This window comes from Dendrobium catenatum, unplaced genomic scaffold (assembly GCF_001605985.2).
Source record: "Dendrobium catenatum unplaced genomic scaffold, ASM160598v2 fragScaff_scaffold_231, whole genome shotgun sequence".
NCBI lineage: Eukaryota > Viridiplantae > Streptophyta > Magnoliopsida > Asparagales > Orchidaceae > Dendrobium > Dendrobium catenatum.
This window is the reverse complement of record NW_021318693.1, coordinates 1,682,026-1,704,277: the sequence shown is the minus strand read 5'-3', so window position 1 is coordinate 1,704,277 and position 22,252 is coordinate 1,682,026. Positions and strand designations below refer to the sequence as shown.

The 22,252-nt window shown below is 37.0% G+C and overlaps 3 protein-coding genes across 4 annotated transcripts in view; 1 reads left to right on the top strand and 2 right to left on the bottom strand.

Annotated features, from left to right (window-relative positions):
* Positions 1–8,492, top strand: part of LOC110104203 — a 19,454-nt gene extending 10,962 nt beyond the window's left edge. Inside the window, exon 6 of one of the 2 annotated variants that reach the window (XR_003700099.1) lies at positions 8,270–8,492. The gene's annotated coding sequence lies outside the window, so the exon portion shown is untranslated. Of the gene's footprint in view, positions 1–8,261 lie in introns of both variants that reach the window. The other variant, XR_002304025.2, reaches the window with a different exon arrangement.
* Positions 8,493–8,850: 358 nt separating this feature from the next.
* On the bottom strand, positions 8,851–11,451 carry LOC110104202 (exocyst complex component EXO70B1-like). Its single transcript, XM_020833198.2, has one exon. It carries the CDS (start codon positions 11,228–11,230, stop codon positions 9,047–9,049), a length of 2,184 nt encoding a protein of 727 aa, XP_020688857.1. The 5' UTR covers positions 11,231–11,451; the 3' UTR covers positions 8,851–9,046.
* A 3,074-nt stretch (positions 11,452–14,525) lies between these two features.
* LOC110104190 (thylakoid lumenal 16.5 kDa protein, chloroplastic) lies at positions 14,526–16,578 on the bottom strand. Its single transcript, XM_020833182.2, has 4 exons — positions 16,110–16,578; positions 15,157–15,296; positions 15,002–15,074; positions 14,526–14,928 (listed from the first exon to the last, which is right to left on the bottom strand). The coding sequence occupies exons 1-4, from the start codon at positions 16,432–16,434 to the stop codon at positions 14,819–14,821; spliced, it is 648 nt and encodes a 215-aa protein (XP_020688841.1). The 5' UTR covers positions 16,435–16,578; the 3' UTR covers positions 14,526–14,818.
* Positions 16,579–22,252: the final 5,674 nt, after the last annotated feature.

Genomic DNA, 22,252 nt, shown 5'->3' with positions numbered 1-22,252 from the left:
CCCCCCCCCAATTACTTTAAGTTCACAATGGTAAAGTTAAAAATCCTAAATTAAATTTGTTGCTACTATATTCTAAGCATTTAGTTTCAAACTATTAGCCTTAATTGAAAATTATCTATTATCATCGTCTTGCTCCAATGGGAAATCTGGAGCCCACAATATGCTTTACCATATAATTTGTATCAGAGTAGTGTGCCTCAACTAACAATCATCAGTGGTTTTCTTTGCCTCTTGGTGAGTCAACACATACAATTTAGTTGGCACAAGTGTAGATGTAGCTAGAGCTTGTTTTCGTAAGTCCTAGTAGGCTTGGATGTTGTCGTTTTTACTTCACCTCGACTTGTAAAACTCTCAATGTATATCTTTGAAGGAACTATTCTCTTTCTCTAGAACTACTCTAAATCTTGATATCTAAACTCTAACTTCTCTACTTGCTCCCTCTTTATAATCATTGATCTTACTAAATATAAGAGACTAACATGTCACCAAGAAATACTTTTTTGTCACTTCCCACATACTGTATAAATGTTAATATTATCTTAAAACATGAACTTTTTTTTTTTCAAGGTCCAAACTTGAGCTTCTTGGATGGTTCTCCATCAAACTTTATTTTCCCAAATTCTATTCATGCTATATTGCAACATAGTAACTATATTATTATTGATCAATTCAACTATGCCCATTTATACAATAAACTCCATAAGTTTATCCTTCAAATCTAGCAAGAACCTCTAATACTTCTCCTTTAGAGTGTTTACTAGTTGAGGCGAGTAACTTACTAATGAAGGAAGTTTGGCCTCATAATATATAAAAGTTTTTTCACCACGCACTAGCCTAAGGAAAGACTCAAGCATTTACCAACTATGTGATAGTGGAATAAACTAGTATCATAGGGCTTCTATAAACTCAATTGAAGAGATCATATAATTTAATCTTTGTCTAACTCTTTCTTCTGTTGTCCTAATTACTGACATTCTATCTTACCCTTAAATAAAAATGATGTGAATAATACATTTCCATCTTTATGGCATTTTATATCATCATATATCTTCTCTACTCAAACTAATTTATCCTCGACCACTTGTGGTTTTGTACCTCCCTTAAGTAGACGCAACTTCCTAATATGAAGCAATTGAAAGTGCCAATATGTACCAATTTCTCAACTAAAAGTTCCTCTCTAAGCATCTTTCATTAAATGTGCTAGTAAACATTCAAATTGCATCATAGAGTCAAATGGTATAGCATCAATAATAATTTGCACTGCCACACATAAAGTTCCCTATGTCGCTCTTATTATGTCACGTGGGTCCCACACCACCACCACCACCCCCAAATCAATTTAAATATAATCATAATATATACAAATCATTACAAGATGGTAATATTGTATAAACATATCAATACACCTTCAATGCAAACATTGAAAGGTTGATCCTTAAGCTACCCAAATCACTATATTTCAACTGTTATATCAAATTTTAATTTTTCAATGTTCCTAATCCATTGATATGGTACCACATTTACTATCATGCATCAACTCAATGCAACACGCACACAATAGCAAATCACACTAAGCTAAGTTGTGGTATATGAGAAGATGCATTTACAACTACCAAAGCAAAAGCAAAGTTCCCCTAAAATTCAAGATTTATTGGAGAGATTTATAAATTCCATAAATGCACACACATAGTGCCACTAATATACATTAGAGTATATTAATTACATCATAAAAGAAACATTATCTTTTATTAGCATGACCATATTTTTATTAGCTTTTATTAGCATTATCACATTTTATTACATTACTATAGTGCTTAGCTCTTATGTATAAGGTAATCAAGAATTTTAAGAGAACTTTAAAATGGGCATAGTTCACCTTGATGTGGACTATGCTAGCCTAAGATCATATAATTCAATAATATAAAAACTCCACCATTGGTAGGAAAACCACATCATAACTCCTTAGGGTTTTAACCAAAGCTAATCTAGTCACTTAGCAACCTTAGAATCCTCAATTTAAGACTACCAAAGATAGATCACAAATCAAACTAGGGCCGGTTACTGAATAGGGTAAATAACTAAATCATCTAGGCTCAAGTAGGATAAAATTAGAGTCTAAAGAGTATGGGATCCACTAGATAGTCTAGGATGATAGACTAACATATAAGTATAACCACGAAGAAGTCTAATGTCATTTGAACATGTTTAGGAATTAGTCACTAGCCCACTGAGGGTCATTTAAGAGAAAATTAAGGCCTCGACTACTAGTACACTTAAAATTAATTAGGGATAATTAGAGAAAAGTGAGAGTCACTAGATGTCTCCATATTAACTAAGACCATCTAAGGCACTCCATTGGCTAGTATTACAGCTAAGGCAAATTATTGGATCACTTAAATCAATTAGCTTAGACTATGGTCAAATATTCATAATGGAGGGCACTAGCACCTAGGGTTAAGTAGGATGGCCTCGGTGAAACCAAGTCTACTTAGGAAACACACCATAGGTGAGTCATTAAATCAATAGAAAAAAGTGACCCATACTTAGGGTCAATGGATCTAATGAATAACATATGATCTAATGGGCCAATCAGATCAAACCCTAACTTTAAGTGAAAGAGTTAACCTAATCTTAGAGGGGTTAAATTAGAATAAAATTGGGGGAAAAATGACATGAATAAATTAAACTAAATAATTAATTAAAAATTCCTAATAATTAGAACCTTAAAAATATTAGAGACAATTTGAAATCTAAATGATTTGAAATTTAAACCATAAGTCTTCAAGATCCTGATAAACCCTCATAATGAATTTTAAAGTTTTTACTATTAGACTTAATGAAATAATTAATTTAAGCCCTAGGAATACACACACACGCCCCACTGAGGAATACACACATACACCTTCATTTGAACATGTTTAGGAATTAGTCACTAGCCCACTGAGGGTCATTTAAGAGAAAATTAAGGCCTCGACTACTAGTACACTTAAAATTAATTAGGGATAGCATTTATCACACTATATGGGGTCGGATACATGAATCATTTTTCTCCATTGTGTCATATTAAGAGTCAAATTCTCATTTAAATCTAATAAAAAAGTAAATTTCTAATATTTTTTAATTAAGTCTTTTTAGGTGTACCTATACTTTCCTTAACCTAGGTCAAATATAATACATCTAATCTCTTAACTGATTCATCAGAAGGCCGATGCTTTATGTGATCAAACCATCTAAAATAACTCTCTCTAATCTTATCTATCATTGGAGCTACTCCAACCTTTTCACATATATGCTCATTTCACGTTCAATCTCTTAGAGTAAAGCCACTCATCCCTTGAGCATCCTCATCTCTGCAACAATTAACTTAATTTTATGCGTCTCTTTTAATGACTAGCATTCTACACCATAAACCATTGCAAATCTTTCCACCATCTTATAAAATTTATAGCATTTAGACAATAGAAGAAAATATTATGCATTCATCAAATAATCTTATGTTTAAGAATTGAGGCCCTGTCTCCAATCATAAAGCAAAGAAATTGAAATCCATAAAAAACTTAATTGCTAGGCTTTTATAATAAGCATGAACTACAAGCAAAGTTTGAGTAGTGTGAGAAAGCAAAATTGTGGATTCACTATTATAACCTGAATCAGTCCGGTTTCTCCCGTACTCCCAAGCAGTTGCTTCGACTCTTCTTTCGCTTGAATCGCGAACCAGCCTAGCTCACCTCTGTTACCCTCACACGCGTCTCTTCCTCACGATTTCTTTTCCTATTTGAAAGATTCTCCCACATATAACATCCCTCTCATACCATTTAAACCTAATAGGGACTTAGGGCATCAAATTTCTACTTCTTCCCTTTTGCAGCAGTTGCCGTATCCACCCTTCTCCTTCCTCCTAGCCCCTTTTTCGCAACAGCAACCAACAATGATTCCTTCCTCCAATAGATAGTTCAAACCTTGTCTTTTCTGATGTCCTTCATTCTTTCTTCTTTATTGCCAAGGAATAGGATGGATGTTCTATCTTTTGTAGAGTTTAGGTTATTTGATTCGTATTGTGTGGAAATACTATTATGATAAGTTAATCTTTCTTTGGGAGGAATTCTTGTTTATCTTTGATGTTCAAATTGTTATGTTATCATTTAGGCTTGATTAAGGATATTCATTATATTCCTATATAGAAATATTGAAGCTCGGATATGTAAACCTTTTATTTCAAGCATTGGTGTATTCATCATGATTCTTTTATAGGGCCTTCGAGTCGTGGCCCTCATAGCACTGTCAATTGATTATCGTTTAGGCTTGAAGTTTCGTGTCGCTTGTCTAAAGGTAAGTAACTGTTATTTACTTTGGGATAATTGTAACCTTCTTTGTTAATGGCTCTATATTCTTGTTGCATGTGAACAAAGTTTTTTTAGAAGCTCAAGAGTTATTTGGTGTATGTGCCTATTCTCACCACTCCTTTTAGTACCGATGGATTTCAGATATATAGTGACATTTCACATCAAGGCTTGGGATGTGTCTTAATGCAATACGATAAAGTGGTGGCTTATGAATCCAGATAGCTTAAGGTGCACGAGAAAAATTACCCTACTCATGACTCAGAGTTAGTTGCAATCATTTTTGCACTAAAAATCTAGAGGCATTACCTTTATGACATTCACTGTGAGATTTTTACTGATCATAAGAGCTTGAAATATATTTTTACTCATAAGGAGTTGAACTTAAGGCAAAGGCGATGACTTGAGTTAATGAAGGAACATGATTTGCAAATTTAATACCATCCAGGCAAAGCTAATGTGATGGCAGATGTTTTAAGTAGGGAAGTCTTCATCTTATACAACTTGGATGATCACTCAGGAGTGACAGTTAGTGTATGAAATAGAGCAACTACAGCACGAGATAGTACCAACAGGAGGCTACTTTGCTATTTATCATATGTCTATTCAGCCGATGATTATGAACCGGATTCATGAAGCTCGAATGGAAGATATAGAGCTGATGCAGATTAATGATCAAGTTCAGAACAAATTGAAGCCGGATTTCACTGTTGATCAGATGACTGCCTTAAAATTTAAAGATTGACTATGTATTCCAGACCATGTCGAACTTCGCAGGACATACTTCGGGAGGCGCACACCACTCCGTATTCAGTTCACCCAGGAAGCACGAAAATGTATTAAGATATTAAGAAGCTATTTTGGTGGCCTGGTATGAAGAATAATGTGGCAAGTTCATAACCAAGTGCTTGATGTGTCAGATGGTCAAGGCAGAACATCAGAAACCTTGTGATATATTGTAATCTCTTCATATTCCAGAATGGAAGTGGGAGGAGATTGCTATGAACTTCGTAATGGGCTTGCCCATATCAAAGCAAGGTCATGATGCAGTTTGGGTCATAATTTATAGGCTTACCAAGACATCTCACTTTCTGCTTATCAAGCAGATGACTTTGTGGAAAAGCTAGCAAGGATCTATATGAATGATATTGTTCGACTACATAGGATTCCTCTTGTCATCGTGTCTGATAGAGATGAGAGATTTACTTCAAGACTTTAGAAGAAAGTGCAAGAAGCTTTGGGTACGAGGTTAAATTTCAGCACTTCTTTTCACCGACAGATAGATGGTCAGTTGGAGTGCACCATTCAGACATTAGAAGATTTCTTAAGAGCCTGCATTCTTGACTTTTGTGGAAGCTGGGAGGACTACATTTTCTTGGTGGAATTTTCTTACAACAATAGCTTTCAAGCTAGTCTCGGCATGACACCTTATGTGGCACCTTATGAGGCTCTTTATGGTAGAAAGTATAGATATCATTTGTGTTGGTTTGAGGGTAGTGAGAGGAAGCTCTTGAGACCTCAATTGTTTAATCAAGCTACTGGGAAGATTCATCAAATATGAGAAAGGTTTTGTTTAGTTCAAGAGCGTTAAAAAACATATTTTGCTCCTCAGCATAAGAATGTTGAATTCGAGGTTTGTGATCATGTGTTTTTGAAGGTTTTACCCATACCTGGAGTTATCAGATTTGGCAAAAGTGGAAAACTTCATTCCCGTTTCATTGGACCTTTTGAGGTGTTCGAGAAAATCGGTAAAGTTTCTTATAGATTGGCTCTTCCTCCAAGGCTTGCAAGAGTACATAATGTCTTTCATGTATCGCTTCTCTGGCGCTACATACACGACAGATCTCACATTAGTCAGTTTAACCCTTTGTTGATTCAAGAAGATCTGAACTATGAAGAGGTACCAGAGCACATTTTTGGAGCGTGAAGTTTGATAGCTTCGTCGTCGATCTATTCCATTTGTCTGAGTGCTTTGGAAGAACCAGTCAGAACAGGAAGCCACTTAGGAGATTGAAGAAGAGATGATCGTGAAGTACCCACAACTATTTTTTTAACTAAGGTATTTATGAATTTGGTGTCCAAATTCTTTTAAGGGAGGTAATATGTTATAACCCAAAAAGGACACCCGAATCGATCCGATTTCTCCTGCATACGCAAGCAGCCGCCCCGACTGTTTCTTAGCCTAATCACGAACCAGCCGAGCTCGCCTCCTTTAGTCTCACGCACATCTCTCCCTCGTGATTTCTTTCCTTATTTGACACTCTCTCATCTATATCATCCCTCTCATACCATTTAAACCTAATAGGGACTCAGGGCATCAAATTTCTCCTTTTTCCCTTATGCAGTGGTCGTCGTATGCTTCGTTCTCCTTCCTCCTCGCCCCTTTTTAGCGATAGCAGCCTGCAACGATTCCTTCCTCCCATAGTGAGTTCAAACCTTCTCTTTTTTCCCCCTCCTCCCTTCGTTTTTTTCCTTTATTGCCAAGGAATAAGAGGGATGTTCTCTCTTTTGTAGAGTTTATGTTATTTGATTTTTATTGTGTGGAAATACGCTTATGATAACTTTATCTTTATTTGGGAGGAAGTTTTTTGTAAGTTATAAAGATCATTTATAATGAATGATAAAACAAAATTTTAATCAAAAGATTTTCAAGTCCATCAATCTGCAAAATGTTTTTCTTTCCATTCTAGAAAATGATATATATAAAAGCTTATGATCTCTAGTAGAACATTTGCAAGTTATCAATGTCATTTGTGGTTGAGGGAAAAGTTTTATTTATGTTTGATGTTCAAATTGCTATGTTATCATTTAGGCTTTATTAAGGAAATTCATTATATTCCAATATAGAATTATTGAAGCTATGGTTTGTAAACCTTATGTTTCAAGCATTGGTGTATTCTTCATGATTCTTTTGTAGGGTGTTCGAGTCATAACCCTTGTAGCGTTGTTAGCTGATTATCATTTAGGATTGAAGTTTTGTGTGCTTGCCTAAAAGTAAATAACTGTTATTTATTTTGAGATAAATGTACCCTTCTTGGTTAGGGGCTCTATATTCTTGTTGCTTGTGATAGGTTTTCAAATATTACGTTGCCAGTTCTATTTCCAATATTAATTAACATTGTGTTATGTCAAAAAGCTTTTTTATGGCCCATATTGAAATCATCATGTGATAGAAATATTATTAATTAATTTGTTGATGCATGAACTTTTAGCATTTAAAATGGTTCTTGTTGTAAAAGGTTAAATTCACATACATTAGTTTTATTCAATACAATATATAATTCTCATGTTGTAAATCATTTTGGTTATATAAATTATAATCGTCATGTTGAATTATATAAAACATGTTGATTATTTGTAATAGCTTTTTCACTGTGTGATTATGTGTATGTCGGTATAATTCTATTGATTTTTGGCTAGCCGAGGTTAACGGGCCCTCAGAGTGACAACTCTATAAGAAATCATTGAATTTCCTTAGGTTGGTGTTTTCCATCATGGTATGTGTATATGATAAAACGACAACAAATGTATATGTTTAAATGTAAGAGAATATTAACAAACATGAATTGGAAGTAATAAATGAATGTAGGTTATTTTGAGATATGATGATACTTAGTGTGATTGTATTTTTTGGCATTTAAAATAATTACATTGATAGTAACTTACCACATACATTAATGTCACTAACATATTAAATTTCTTTTATAACAAACATGACATATCTCATGGAGATTTTGATTTTCTCATGGATATTTTGATTTTGGGAATATAGATTATTATTCCTCTCTTTAGGTTGTTACTTCTATCATTTGATTGTCCATATTGTATGTCTCATTTCTTTTGTCGTTTATGCTTTTATAGATAGTAGTTACTTACAGAGTTTGATTTATCAAACTCACATGTTATCTTTTTTTCACTAAGTTCAACAGGCGTGTTTGGTATACCACTACTTCAGGAGCAGAATTATTAGCAGTAGATTATTTTTTTGTATTTATTATTTTATAGTAGTTTATTATGTTTGTGTGCATTTAGAACTGGGTAGTTTATTTCTTGCTTTTGCTATATTTACATTCATGTTGGCTTGTATCAGAATTATTATTATTTGGATGTATTGGTTAATTGAACTTTTATTAATGGATTGGCTTCATTTCACTTCATTTGTTTACTCTGATGCATATATATATATATATACTTAGGTAGAACAAGTTGGGGCCCAAGGTGAGCTAGTTTGGCCGCAAGGAGAACAATTTAGAGCATAGGGGAGAGAAAAAAGGATTAAAATGAACAAGTTAGCAGATGTTTTCATGTGAGATTAAACGAAGAAGATGCTGAGAGGTATCCTAGTGCTAATTTTGATGTATACGATAAGTTTAGATGTTACATAAGTAAATATTAAAATTAATATTAGAAACATATAAATAATAAAATTTCAAATGCTATGCATGTAAATCCCCCAAACAAATATCCTGATTTTTTTTAACTTCTTTCTGGTATCAAGAACAAATGCATATATTGAATATGCCAAAACTTGTTAATTTTGCATTGCAAATCCTACAAGAGATAGCTAACGATGTAATTTTATTCTTCCATTAAAGGCTCACAAAATCAGACGTCCTATGCGATCACAATGAAAAAGAAAATCAAATCAAATCAATTAGTATAAGCAACAAAGAAAGAGACTTCACCGGCCATTAAAAAGACACTGATCATGACTTCTTCTTCAACATGGAGGTCGGGTTGCCATCGAAGAGATCTTCTATATAAGATTCAAGATCATCTGGCCCAAACTTAATATACTTCTCCGTCTGTCTTCCAGGATCCAAATACTGGCTGAATCGCCCGAGAAATGACCGATATGCCGGCACCACCACTGCCGATACAGATACCCTGAGCTCCGACTGCAACTGTTCATCGCTCACCAACCACCCGCTCTGTGTCTTGTGTATTTCCTCAAACATGGAGTTAAAGCTCTTGAATCTCTCCTTAAGCACTGGCTTCAAAACTGAACCTTTCACCTGCAAACCTTCGTCTTTGAAGCATCCCAGTACCTTAGACCATGTCTCCCGTTGATAGTTCTTGTGGTACTTTCGTAAATCGGACGATTTCTTCCTGCACCAAGTCTCCCCTAAAAGCTCTTTGATTTCTGCAGAACCTTTGATCTTTTGCACTATGTATCTCCCATTGTTCATCATGAAGATGTTGCTGAGGGCTAGGTCTTTGTAGAGCTTTGCCTTTGATTCCAGGTTGGCATTGAGCAGGTCCATTACTTGGACTACCTGGGAAGCAAATAAAGGGCTTTGGCCGCTACTCCCCGCCCAGCGACTGCAGTCGCGGGCTGAGTTGTCATCACCGTCGCCGTCGTTGCTGTATGAAGACGGCGACGTCGACATCGACCTGTCTACTTTTCGGTGATCTTTGAAAACTTGCTCGAGCGTGTTCTTGTACTCGCAGGCGTATTTGAGGTAGTTCAAAACATAACGGGTGAGGGGATGAACGGCGCCGCCGGGGACGGGGGCTTTAGCTGTATCGGATTTGATGGAGATCTCCAAATCGCAGAAAATAAAAACGGCTGCTTCGCCGAGGCGGGTGCGAACAGAGGACAGATCCATCTTGATGTCTTCGTCGACGGTGTGGGAATCGAAGATCTCATCGAGTTTCGGGATCATATCTCGAAGGGCTTCGTACATGTCGAGAACTTTGAAGAGCTTTTCGGCGGAGCGCTTGACCATGGATACTGCTTCGGCGAAGGTGAGGAGTTGGATGAGGAGGCTGCGGGCAAGGCTGCGGATAATGGCGTCGACAATGGGGCGATGGGGACCATCGAAGACGCTTTCGCAGAGCTCGCGTTCGCGTGGGATGGAGATGGTGATGGCGTGGCGAAAGGCTTTGGTCCACGAAGCAATTTCGGATTCTAGAGTTTCCCAAGGCATGCGAAGAATGTCATCGATGCTTATTTTATCAAAACCGTTGTCGGAGAGGCTGGCATCCATGGCGTTGCGCCGCGCGATGGTGTAAACTTGGCAGCACTCTGTTTCGTAGCCAGAGGTGATCATGGCGCTGGCAATGTGGCGGAGACGGGTGGTGCTTTGGTGATCAGGGTGAGGGGATGTCAGGTCAGCGGAGGGGGAATCAGGAGTCGCGGAATGATCGGAGAGATTGGGTTGGAGAACGCAGCGATCGGGCTCGTGTACGAGACTGAATGACGGGCGGCGTTTAGGCTTGGATGCGCCGGAGGTGGAATCCGAAGGGGGTTTCCTCGACTTGGAGGAAGATTCGTTGACAAGAATGGAATGAAACTCGTCTTCTAAGAATGCCATGGCGTGGTGGACGACGGCGCCGATTTCGTTCATGGCTTGGTAGTACTGGGGTTCCGAGCCGGAGAATTCAGAGAGGGCGGCGCTGAGTTTAGAGGCGCGGTCGACGGAATCGAGAAACGAGGCAACTTCATGGGAATCCGAAGAAGACCATCGATCGCCGCCGCAATCGTACTTGGCGATCTCTTTCTCGAGCAATGCGCCGAAGCGGGAAATGGCGATATCAGGAATCTCCGGAATGGTCTCCGGCGAATTGTGGAGGATTGCGAGGAACTGGTCGATGTCATCGGAGAGGGAAAGGAGATCGTAGTGGTCGGGGATTTCTCCGGCCGTTGTGGCTGTCTCGTCGTTGTTGTCCTGCTTCTCATTAGCGGGTGAATCTTCTTTCTCTTCTCGTTCCTCATTATCGTCTTTTTCTACCTTGTTTGCGTCGGCGACTTCAGCGACGTCCTCGGAGATGGGATGAAAGTGGAGAGAGCTGAGGGAGAGGTTGCGATCGGAGCCGCGGAGTTTCTCCTCGCGAGAGGAGATGAAGCTAGAGGATTTCTGGGGAATGTGAGAATGGGTTCGTTCCATTGTTTTTGTTCTTCTTTGCTGCTATCCAAAAGAAGAGAGGACAGATAAAGGAAATGGGCATGAAGGGAAGGGAGGGGGAGACTGAGGAAGATGAGGAGGGGGAGGAGAGAAGGGAAGAGAAGAGGTTGAAACGGTATTGGGGCTTTGCATACGACGAGAGGTTGGGGGAGTAGAAGCCTGCACGATGCGCGCTGGTCGATTAGATAATGGCCAGCCCGGTTTTTAAACAGAATATTAAAAAATAAAAATTAATAAAAACAGCTGTAGTTTATTATTATTATTATTTTTAAAGAAGGCAGTTGTGGTGACCCATTTTAGGGCTATGAAAGAGCTCATTGTTTTTTGTTTGATCATTATTGTGGGCTAGAATATATGCGGTGATAGAGTTGTAATTTTGCGTCTTAGTGTTATACAGATATCCAGCTCACACACAGAGAACAAGATTTTTTATGTGGAAAATCCTGGAAAGGGGAAAAGCCACGGTGCCTAGCCCAGTTGTTTGAGTTGAGTATAGTTGGCTGACTCGTCCTTGAGGGCGATCATATTACAAATGTCAACCGTATGGTTGAAGTCTAGTGTTAAATCTGACGTCACTTGGAAGTTGAGGCGTCAGTTAGTAGTCCGACACTAATTTGGTAGAACTCTAGCGTCAGTTGATGGTCTGGTGGAGTTTAGAGCCTAAAGTGGTGATCTGGCAGAGTTCAGGCCCTTAGGTGGTGGTCCATTGAAGGTGAGAGCCTTAAGTGGTGGTCCGGCAAAGGTGAGGGCCTCAGGTGGTGGTCCGGCAAAGCTGAGGGCCTCAGGCGGTGGTCCAGCGAGGGTGAGGGCCTCAGGCGGTAGTCCAGTAAAGGTGAGGGCCTCAGGGGGTGGTCTGGCGAAGGTGAGGGCCTCAGGCGGTGGTCCGGCGAATGTGAGGGCCTCAGACGGTGGTACGACGAGGATGAGTTCCTCAGGTGGTGGTCCGACAACGGTGAGGGCCTCAGGCGGTGGTCCGGTGAAGGTGAGGGCCTCAGGCGGTGGTCCGGCGAAGGTGAGGGCCTCAGGCGGTTGTCCGGCGAAGGTGAGGGCCTCAGGCGGTGGTCCGGCGAAGGTGAGGGCCTCAGGCGGTGGTCCGGCTAAGATGAGGGCCTCAGGCGGTGTCCGGCGGAGCAACGACGTCAGGGGGTGGTCCGGCGGAACTCAGGCGGTGGTCGAGGAGGAGCTTTTTCCTTCTCTTCTTTTCTTCTCTTCTTGCTTGGATCCCCCCTTTCAAGAGAAATGAGGGGCCTATTTATAGATTTCTAGAGTGACATGAGTGCATGACCCATAAATAAGTAAGAGATTAAGGGTAAATGGGGAGTGGTTGGATGGACAGCCGATGTTGAATCCCTTGATCATGGACTGTTTGATGGACATTTGAATGTCTTAGTAATGTCGGAATTCGATGATCTTGGGCTCGTTGGATTTGTCTCGTCGAGCCGCTCAATTCGACTATAAGCATGTTATGTTTGAAAACCTTTTGGTAATCCAAATTGTGGTTCGAACCTTCAAGCAGCACTTCTAACCCTTGATTTGGACCTGTTTGGGATCGAATTGGGTTGTATTTGGTGTCGTTGGGTTCGTATTCTCGAGACGCTCAGTTCGACTATAAGTTTGCTGAAATCGGAGTTCAGATGGTCCCAATTTTAATTTTGGAAGTACAACTTAATTTTACATCGAGATTCGTTCCCAATCAAGATAAATTTTTGATGACATATCAATCATAAATTATGAGTTTGAATTCTATCAATTTTCATTAAAGAGTAAGATAATTTTTTTCAGCTTTATAATGTGAGATCTTGGAGACTTAGACAAAGTTGAAGTTGATTCGGCTTGGAAAATGCTCAACAAAGCTTCTAGAGAAAGTGCCCGAGGAGAAATTTGTGCAGAGGCCAGACACAGATCGTCATCCGAAGAACAACAAGAATGAGCCACGTTAGCAGTACCGAGTTGCGGCACCGAGCCAGGGTGATGTGGCACATTCTGGTTGGTCTCTGGACGACGTTCGGCGTCCGCACAGAATAATTTATCCCAAGTGAGTGACTGTCTCTAGTCGGCTTGGCGACTCCCTCAACTTAGGTCGGTGACTTCCTCAAGTCGTTGGGCAGTATTACATCATGAGGTTACTAGTTAATATCTGTGCTCAGTTGGGTTATATAGCTTCTGTGCCTGATCTGGTCATTATTTTATAGCTATATATGTAGCTAATCTTATGGTGTCCCAAGCCCTAGCCCAAATCTATAAATAAAAAGTAGAGATAAAATTAAAGTTATGCAATCTCTAAAATTCAAGCCCATTTAAGGAAGTCCAAAGCTTCACTCATTGGAATTCTTTCTCTCTCCTTTTTTTTTTTAACTCTATTTGCACGATACTTTTAGTAAAATTTGGGTGTGACCCATGGACACTTTTGTTTCCATCATCTTAATAGATGAGATGAGCATGTAGTAGTTATAAATAGGAAGATGGGCATTATATAATATAAAGTTGTAGAGTAGTAGTCAATCACTACAAGTCAGCTTGTAGAGTTCAAGGACATGATGACAAGAATGATCTAGGGCTTGTTGGAGCGAATGTCGACAACTAAGTCCCGACATCGAGTTACATTACTAAGGGAAGAACTCAACAAGTGTGTTAAGGGAACCAAGTATTAAATTTACCCAAGCAAATCGGCTAGCAAACAAAAATATGTTCGATGATGCCATTAGTTGTCAAAGGTCTAATCACTAATTATCAAGCATCATAATAGATACAATGAGCTCAGTTAACATCATTTTCAAGAGTGTATGAAAAGATGAGCTTAGGCACTTCTCACCTAGCACGGACTTTTGATCCTCTCTTTAGTTTTTTTCGGGGAACAAATGGGGAACGAAGGAACAATTGTTTTGCCAATCACTTGGGGAGAATAATAAAGAAAAATTATCGCAATGGATCTCTTTATTATAGTCAATGTGCTAACTATTATGTCATCTTCCGCCGAACACTACTCAATATCTACAAGATAGTCATCTCTACCTATCATGTCACTGTGAAGTTTCTAGCCTGATATCTAGTGGACCAAGATTCGAGACTTTAGAAGCTGTTGAAGAGAATTACATTTGATTTTCATCAAATAAAATAACTGCATACATTCTAAACTAAACAGCCCCTTGACAAGATTCGACACTTAAAAGTAATCTCATAAAGAGGCATTGGGACTTTATCAAAAACTCACCAAAAGAGAGAAAATTTGCAGTCTAGAAAAAAATTTAGTAGAAACATGTAATTGCCATATTTGCAGTTCCATAATTGAAAGAGTAGTTTTCTTAATTGCTTTGAAAATTTACAGTCATTACATACCGAAAAAAGAATGGAAAGCAACAATTTAGACAGTCATATAACTAAATGTTCTTTTGACTAAAATACAATCTAAAAAAAATGCATAAAATTTGAGCTCTTGCAGACTCGCTAGGATCCTTGAATAGAGTTCAAAGAAGGCTCTATGCTTCATCAGTAGAAAAAAAATCAACATCATTACACCGAAGTAACAGAACTTAGAAATTTGCTTACAGGACTCTTCTTGATTCCTCATACTTAAAGGCCTTTTAGTAGACCCACCAAACCAGTTGATTCCACCCACTTCTCCAGAGCACTAGCAGAAAGAACAAAAGCCGACTTGGAGGATTCAATGTCATGCTTATCAACTGCAAGAAGAACATGTCAAGAAGCATCCGAGAGAAAGCCAAAGTCCAAGGAAATGAACGTTATATATAATACCTGATGAAATAAGAGATGCCAAAGAAGAATTGAACGCATCGACCTCATTCTTCTCCTCAGGACTAGATGTCAGCTTTAAATTTTAATTCAAAATAACAATTATAAGCTCAACTTAGGAACTAGAAATCATAATATCAAATGGGATAAATGGAGACCTTGGTGAATGCAAGATTGACATTTTGGATCCAATCTGCACGGGTACTTGGACCAAGCACCGAACTTGCTTCAGAGAAATCATTGTTCTCAATAGCTTTACCCACTTTACTAAGCTTGTACACAAGTTCTTGGAGGTAACCTGTCCATATAAACATTTGAATTATTACAAGCAACAAATTTGAAAGTATGAAACAAAAATCAGGCTATTTCTGCCGCATTTTTTGAGAGATTCAAGTTTCATTTTTGACCTTCCAATGGATCATTAAGTTTAAAAATAAGGGACGGTAGAGAGATTCAAGTTTCATTTTTTTTGCCTCACCTGTTTGGTTGAAGAAAAAATTGAGTGAAAAAGAATTTTTTGTTCTTTTTTGTTTGGATGAGGAAAAATTGAACATTTGTTTCTCCTGAGGAGAGGGCATGGGAGTCATGGCAATGACCAACATAATTCTTCTTCATATTTTTTACTAAATTTGATAGAGAACTATAAATGAAAATGCGTTAACATTTCAAAGATAATCACCTTATATCTTATAGTGAAACCAAACAGCCAATGCGTCATTGTCATGTGAAATTCATCCACTCAATTTTCTTAAACAAACAGAGCATAAATTAACTTGCACATGCTCGGTTATAGTTCACATTTCAGAAATGGCACTTGAAACAAAGCAAATTACTTTCACGTCAGGGAAGAATTTCATGAAAACAAGCATGGAAAAAGAGCCAGTGGCAATGCTGAAGGTGAACAAATATAAACCCATTAAAATTCGTAAAAAAGATTGTGACTTTCCCCTTACATTTGATTCTGGACGTATCTGCTAATTTCAGAATTATGCAAGAAAGAAATTAAAAGAAAGATTGCCTTTTACTCTGCAAAACCAACTAGAAGTTCCCATAATTGGACTCAGAAGAATAAAAAGGATTGGCAACGAGAGAAAGAAAGAGAGAATTACACCTGTCTCTTTGGCGGAGGAGCTTATTACGCCCTGCTTCTGAAGCCTCTTCTTCCGGTCAATCTTCACCTTCTCCAGCAGCTCCTCGTCGTCGTCCGCCTCCAGAATGGCGGCGAGAGACGGGCTGGCTAGTGAGAGCGTTAGGGCCGTGAAGCATGCGGAGAGACCCTCTCTCCTACCCACAAGAAGAGGCGGAGCCGGAATCGCCGGCCCTCTCTCTCCGACGAGGCAAAGGGCGACTGAGGTACCAGCGTCACCACTCGTCCTCGCACAGCCGGCGATTTTTGTAGTAACGGCAGCCACGGCGTGTCCTAGAGTTATTGCCATTATCGCTTTTTGCTTCGATTGATTCTGCCACGAGCGTGGGGAAAGAGAGAGGAAGGGGACGAGAAGAGGATAAGGGTAGTTGAAGGTGTACCGCTCGTTTCCCCCCTCGGACTACTACAGGTCCAGCAAGAATGTCGAAGTGCTCGTTGGTGTTCAATTCAATATTTGCCATAGCCATCCGAGCCTAATAATAATAGTGGTGGATTAATTAAACTTTAAGATGGTTAGAAAGTTCTTTTTTATCAGTTAAGATAAATTTATGCATATTGTACATATACAAGATTCGAATTTAAGACATCTTAGTTAATAGTCAAAATTCTGAACCAACATATCAAGATGATCTGCGTAAATTTTGAAATCTATGATGACAACAAATTTAATCTAAATTTTCCTACAAAAATTTCTGCATATAATATATATGCAAGATTTGAATTTAACACATCTTAGTTAATAGTCAAAGCTTCAAACCAACGGATCAAAATGAACTGCGAAATTCGATGAGAGGATGACCACCTCAAGTAGGCCATTAGCCATACAATGACAAATGCCCTAATTGAGGTGAAGTGTCTCATGGCCTAAGAAACTCTAATATATGTATATATTTTTTCAATTACTTTCATCCCTTATTATCCCTTATTATCAAAATCATGATATTTAGATCTGTGAAATCAAGCTTAAGGAGATATTATTTGTCATACTAGAAGCTCCTCAATGATATTGTATTCTATTAATTTTTTAAAATAAATTATTCGTGATTAATCTTGAGGCTATTAGAAGAATGATGACACATAGCAAGTACATATCATTGTTTATCCAACAAATTTGAAGATTTATTTTAAATTATGATTTTGATAGTTTTGTATTACTCAATCTAGAACTTTAGCCACTACCAACAAATTTGAAATGATGCCCAACAAAATAGTAGATCAACTCCTCCAAAAAAACAATATGTATCATATTAAAATCTTTCATCAAGCTTATAAATAATCCATTAAATGTTCATAACAACTTATGACAAATTTTCATTCATTAGGTTAGACTTGAGGCAACTCTTTGTCAACTCAGTTCTCTTTAGAGCACATAATGACCACTGAGAGCTTCTCCTCGCATATTTATCTTAGAGAATACTTATTATGTTCTTGGTTAGTGTACATCAAAGTGAGAGATTTATTGAGCTACAACAAAATATTTATGTTTGATCCAATTTTTTTAGTGGAAAGTAGGTTGAATCATACTTGACATTAATGTGTATAGAAGTAAATTGAATCACGTTATCTAATTAAATTAACATAATAGATGCCATCACACATACACACAGAGAAAGAGAGAGAGAGAGAGTACGTCGTACCCTAAGTTATATGGACCTCTTTTAAACTATCCCATCTTTTGTACACCACTTTAAGACTATCACTATAAATGCCTTCATGCTTTAGATACCCATTCATTCACCATATCATGGTGAAAGTATTCTGTGCGGAACCCGAATCGGGAGATCAATCACAATGCGTCACATCACCTCTTGTTCGGTGCATGGCTCGGTACTGCTCGGTACCGCAGCTCGGTACCAAGCTCGGTACCGCTGACTTGGCGCATTTTGGTTAGTTTTCGGACGGTGAACTGCGTTCGGCGTTCGCACATAATAATCAATTTTAGGGTTATATGAGCCTAAATATTCAATTTTAGGGTCTACTACCCACCATTACTTTTGTATATATTTTATGTTTGTATTCCAATGATGATTTTAATTCGAAATATAGAGATGCTCATGTATTTCTATTTTTAAGGTAGAATATGTTCCATATGTATCACATCAACCTTCTTCTTTACAAACAAAACAAAAGATCTTTAAGGGCAACATAAGCTTAGAAAAATTAAATAAGTCCTATAATTGATTATTCAACTATTCTATGTTCATTGTGGCCATTTTATAGGAATTTTTAGTTATGTGACATATTGGATTCCCAAATAAATAAAAGCTGCACTTAAAAAAATAGGAAGTAAACTCACCAATTCATTCAGGAACACATGAGTGAACAAACTTACAAATAGGGATTTCTTTTAATGTCTCCACTACCTTACTCCCACCTTTCACATGTGTAACAGACATCATTTCTTCTTTTCCGTATATTCTATCAAACTATATGGCTGAAAGTAGAACAACTCTATCACCTTAAAAAAGATAAATGTCATATCACTTAACAATAAGGTAAGTACCTCCTTCCCATAATCATTATGTTCATTAAATTTACTTGACTAGTTCATTTGCAACATCGCATTAGTCAAGAGAGATGTCATTAACTCAAACTATGACCTTCTAATGGATATCTTAATATCACATGTGCATATATAATTAGACATCACATAGTCTCCCTCTAGTAACATAATAATCAAACTAACATGAAATGCAATAGATGGTAGTTCAAAAACCATTGGAAAAAAATGAATTATTCATACTCTAATTAAAAAAATATACACAACTAAGTATAAATAAAGAGCAGTGCATGTGACAACAAACAATCACATCCTTCACATAGTTTGATTCAAAGTATATACCATTGCTTATATAGATGTAAGAGCAACTAAAGTTCTCTCCTTAAGTCCTTGAGGGTTTTGCTACTGTAGTTCTTCCTCCATCTCTACTTGGAAAACCCTCACTATATGCTCTAGAAGGATTATCTTTTGCCTCTAACTATTCCTTAACATTAGAGATGAAATATGTTTTCTTGCATGAAAAATATTTCTCCTTATGTCAATGCTAGCAACAAATAAAATATTATCTCATAACTAAATATCATTTACATATGCATCCATGTATAGCTATGTACTATATTTACATTTATATATATGCTATTCTCTCTAGATTCTAAACCTAAATCTAGATTTCTCCCCCGTTAAATCCAATCTTGGATGATTCTCTACCAAGAGTTTTCTTACTAATATCCTATATATGATGCACAATCAACATATCATTCTTAATCAATCTTGTTCTCTCTACCAACTCAATCAAATCATTTATTCTAAATTGGTTAAGGGAAACTTCAAATTATGATTAATGTCTCTTAGAAATTTACAGCACTTATCCTCTAAAGTGTTAACTAATTAGGGTGTGTATATTGCTAACGCTATAAACTTAACTTTATATTACATCACAACTCTTCCTTTGCACACCAATTGTAACTCAAAAATCTTGCATGCCCCAAGAGTTCAACACCACCCTACATGAGGTATTCATATATGCACCAACATCACTATTGCTTGACATGTATCTTTTGCTACCCACTTAAGATTTGTCCTTAAGGGGACCTCAACCTCTATCTAGCAAGGAAGACCTTGACTGCCACTTTAACCAATGCAAACTATAGGCCACCTCAAAAGCCTCTACAATATAGCTCTTTACCTACTAGAGTCACTAACTCACACCTAACTTGGATCAGTTATGCCATGGTTTGAGTAATCCTCACACAACTTCTACCTTAGATAAACATATAAAGCACTATGCTTCAATGACCCACATTACGGGTCATGGCCCTAGATGAAATGACATGTTAGAATATCCCTCTTGAGCAATCAATTTATTTAGTTATGCTCAAACTATTACCTCTATAACCTTCACTTAGTATGCTTATATGCCCCTTGAAGCCATCCCCAATGAACATGCTAGCTTGTTATACTTAATGATTTATGGATCCTAGTACCATGCACAACCATCATTATCTTGTATTCATATCTCCACTCTTATAATTATACCATTCATCTAATAGCACTAGAAAGAAAGGGATGAGCTTAGGGACCCACTTTAAAAAGGGTTGAATGAAAAAGAGAGAAGAGGATAATGCTTAAGCAAACATACACATGTAAAATGAGAACAAAACTACATTGAGACTTCAAGGAGGGAAATTATTTGTTATAGACATATTGTACTTTCTTTTTTCACATGGGAGAAATTTTTATAGCCTGGACTATAAGGGTTTTCCCCCTCCTATCCACAAGACTTGCAACCTATGCTTGAATTAATAGTATTTATCTCACTAAGCAAATGGTGGATGTAGGCCATTTGTTCGAACCACTAAAAAACCTTTAATATCTTACTATGTTATAAGTGTCTACTCCATCTCTTTTCATCATCAAGTCTCACTGTTAGAGGTACTCTCGTCCCCTCAACAAGTAACTAACTTGGGTGACATATCTCTATCTCTCTCTACAAATCATTGATGAGTGTTCTCTAATAACACGACCTTATAATGAATTATTGTAGGCCCTATATAAAAAATGGAGGAACAAGCCAATCAAGAAGAGTTCCATAAAATTTGCTCCATAAATCACAAAGTCAAAATTTTCTTGGACTCTCTCCTTTAGGCCCATCCACCTACATTTTTCTTCATCCCTTAACATAAACATATCCCTTTTAATCCTTAGAATATCACATGCCTTCATATATTATCATGCTTTGCAATTTATCTTCAACTTCTTATAGCTCTAAAGCTCATTTAAATAGAAGTAATTGCATTCATAAAAACATTTAGAAATGCTTGTTTGCCTTTTCTTTCATATGAACAAATATGTTGTCCAGACATCATTTATGAACAATATACCACCATACGGTCCATACCCATAAATTACATTGTCACAAGTAATATTTTATCAATCCCCTATAAATTGCCCAATCTTAAATTCTATTAATTAGTAATATATTGATCATGTTATGCCTTGTTATCACCATACTAAAATTATTAATTTTGTAATTTAAGTATACTCATAATATATATAAATTATTATTTTGTATACAAGTACATAATCACATAAATTCATATCAACTCACACACAACATAAAGATGAAATGTTGATTATTAGACTATCAATTGTAGTAGATTAACCAATGGCTTTGTTTAAATCAAAATCTCCAATATGTTATATGGTTATCACTATTTTTTAATGGCCTAGCCTAAGATGACCCCCACCATATTACAACATACTTTTTGAGCTAGTGTGCATTATATGAAGAGACTATTCAATTCATCCATAAAAAATATATTCACAACATTTAATTCACAAGTGATCCTCACAATCCAATGTCTATTTGGAGAATTGCTAATACATTTATAATACGTATAAGGCTGCTAATAAATAAATAATGATATTATACTTATGAAAGTAAACTTATGCTATTATTCATATGATTGTATTATACGTGCAAGAGAATCATATATATTAATCATGACATATTATTGATATATATTCATAAAATACATGTTATCATAATTATAAAAGAGATTATAAACATTCTCTCAAAATATTAGCTTCTACCTTTGACCTAATTAAGGAGCTTATAGCCTCTACTATATAGGTTTCATATCCTTCCCTTTAATCAAATCCATATGTGGTTGCAAATAAGGTAGCTAATAAATCTAGTAAGTTACATAAAATTTAGCATATATTCAATCCACATATATAGGGAAGCAATATGCATGCAAGGAGTTACATCTATGTAAGTACTATAATATATACATATGCATGAGATGTTATAAATAAGTAGTTCAAGTGCATATGTCATAAAACACATTTGGTGATAACATAATAGTCATATGTCATATCATGTCATCTAAACAAGCATATATAATTGATAAGCGATGAACAATACAAGCATCAATAATTGGTAATAAGTAAAATAATATTATGATAATTCAATTATTCATGTATGTAAGGTATCTAACCAATTAAGCATTTAGTATGGCAACACCATATTTGCTTTCTCTCGGGTGGCATCCATTTTATAATAATGATGTTATCTCTTACATGTTAGTTTATACCATTTAGCATA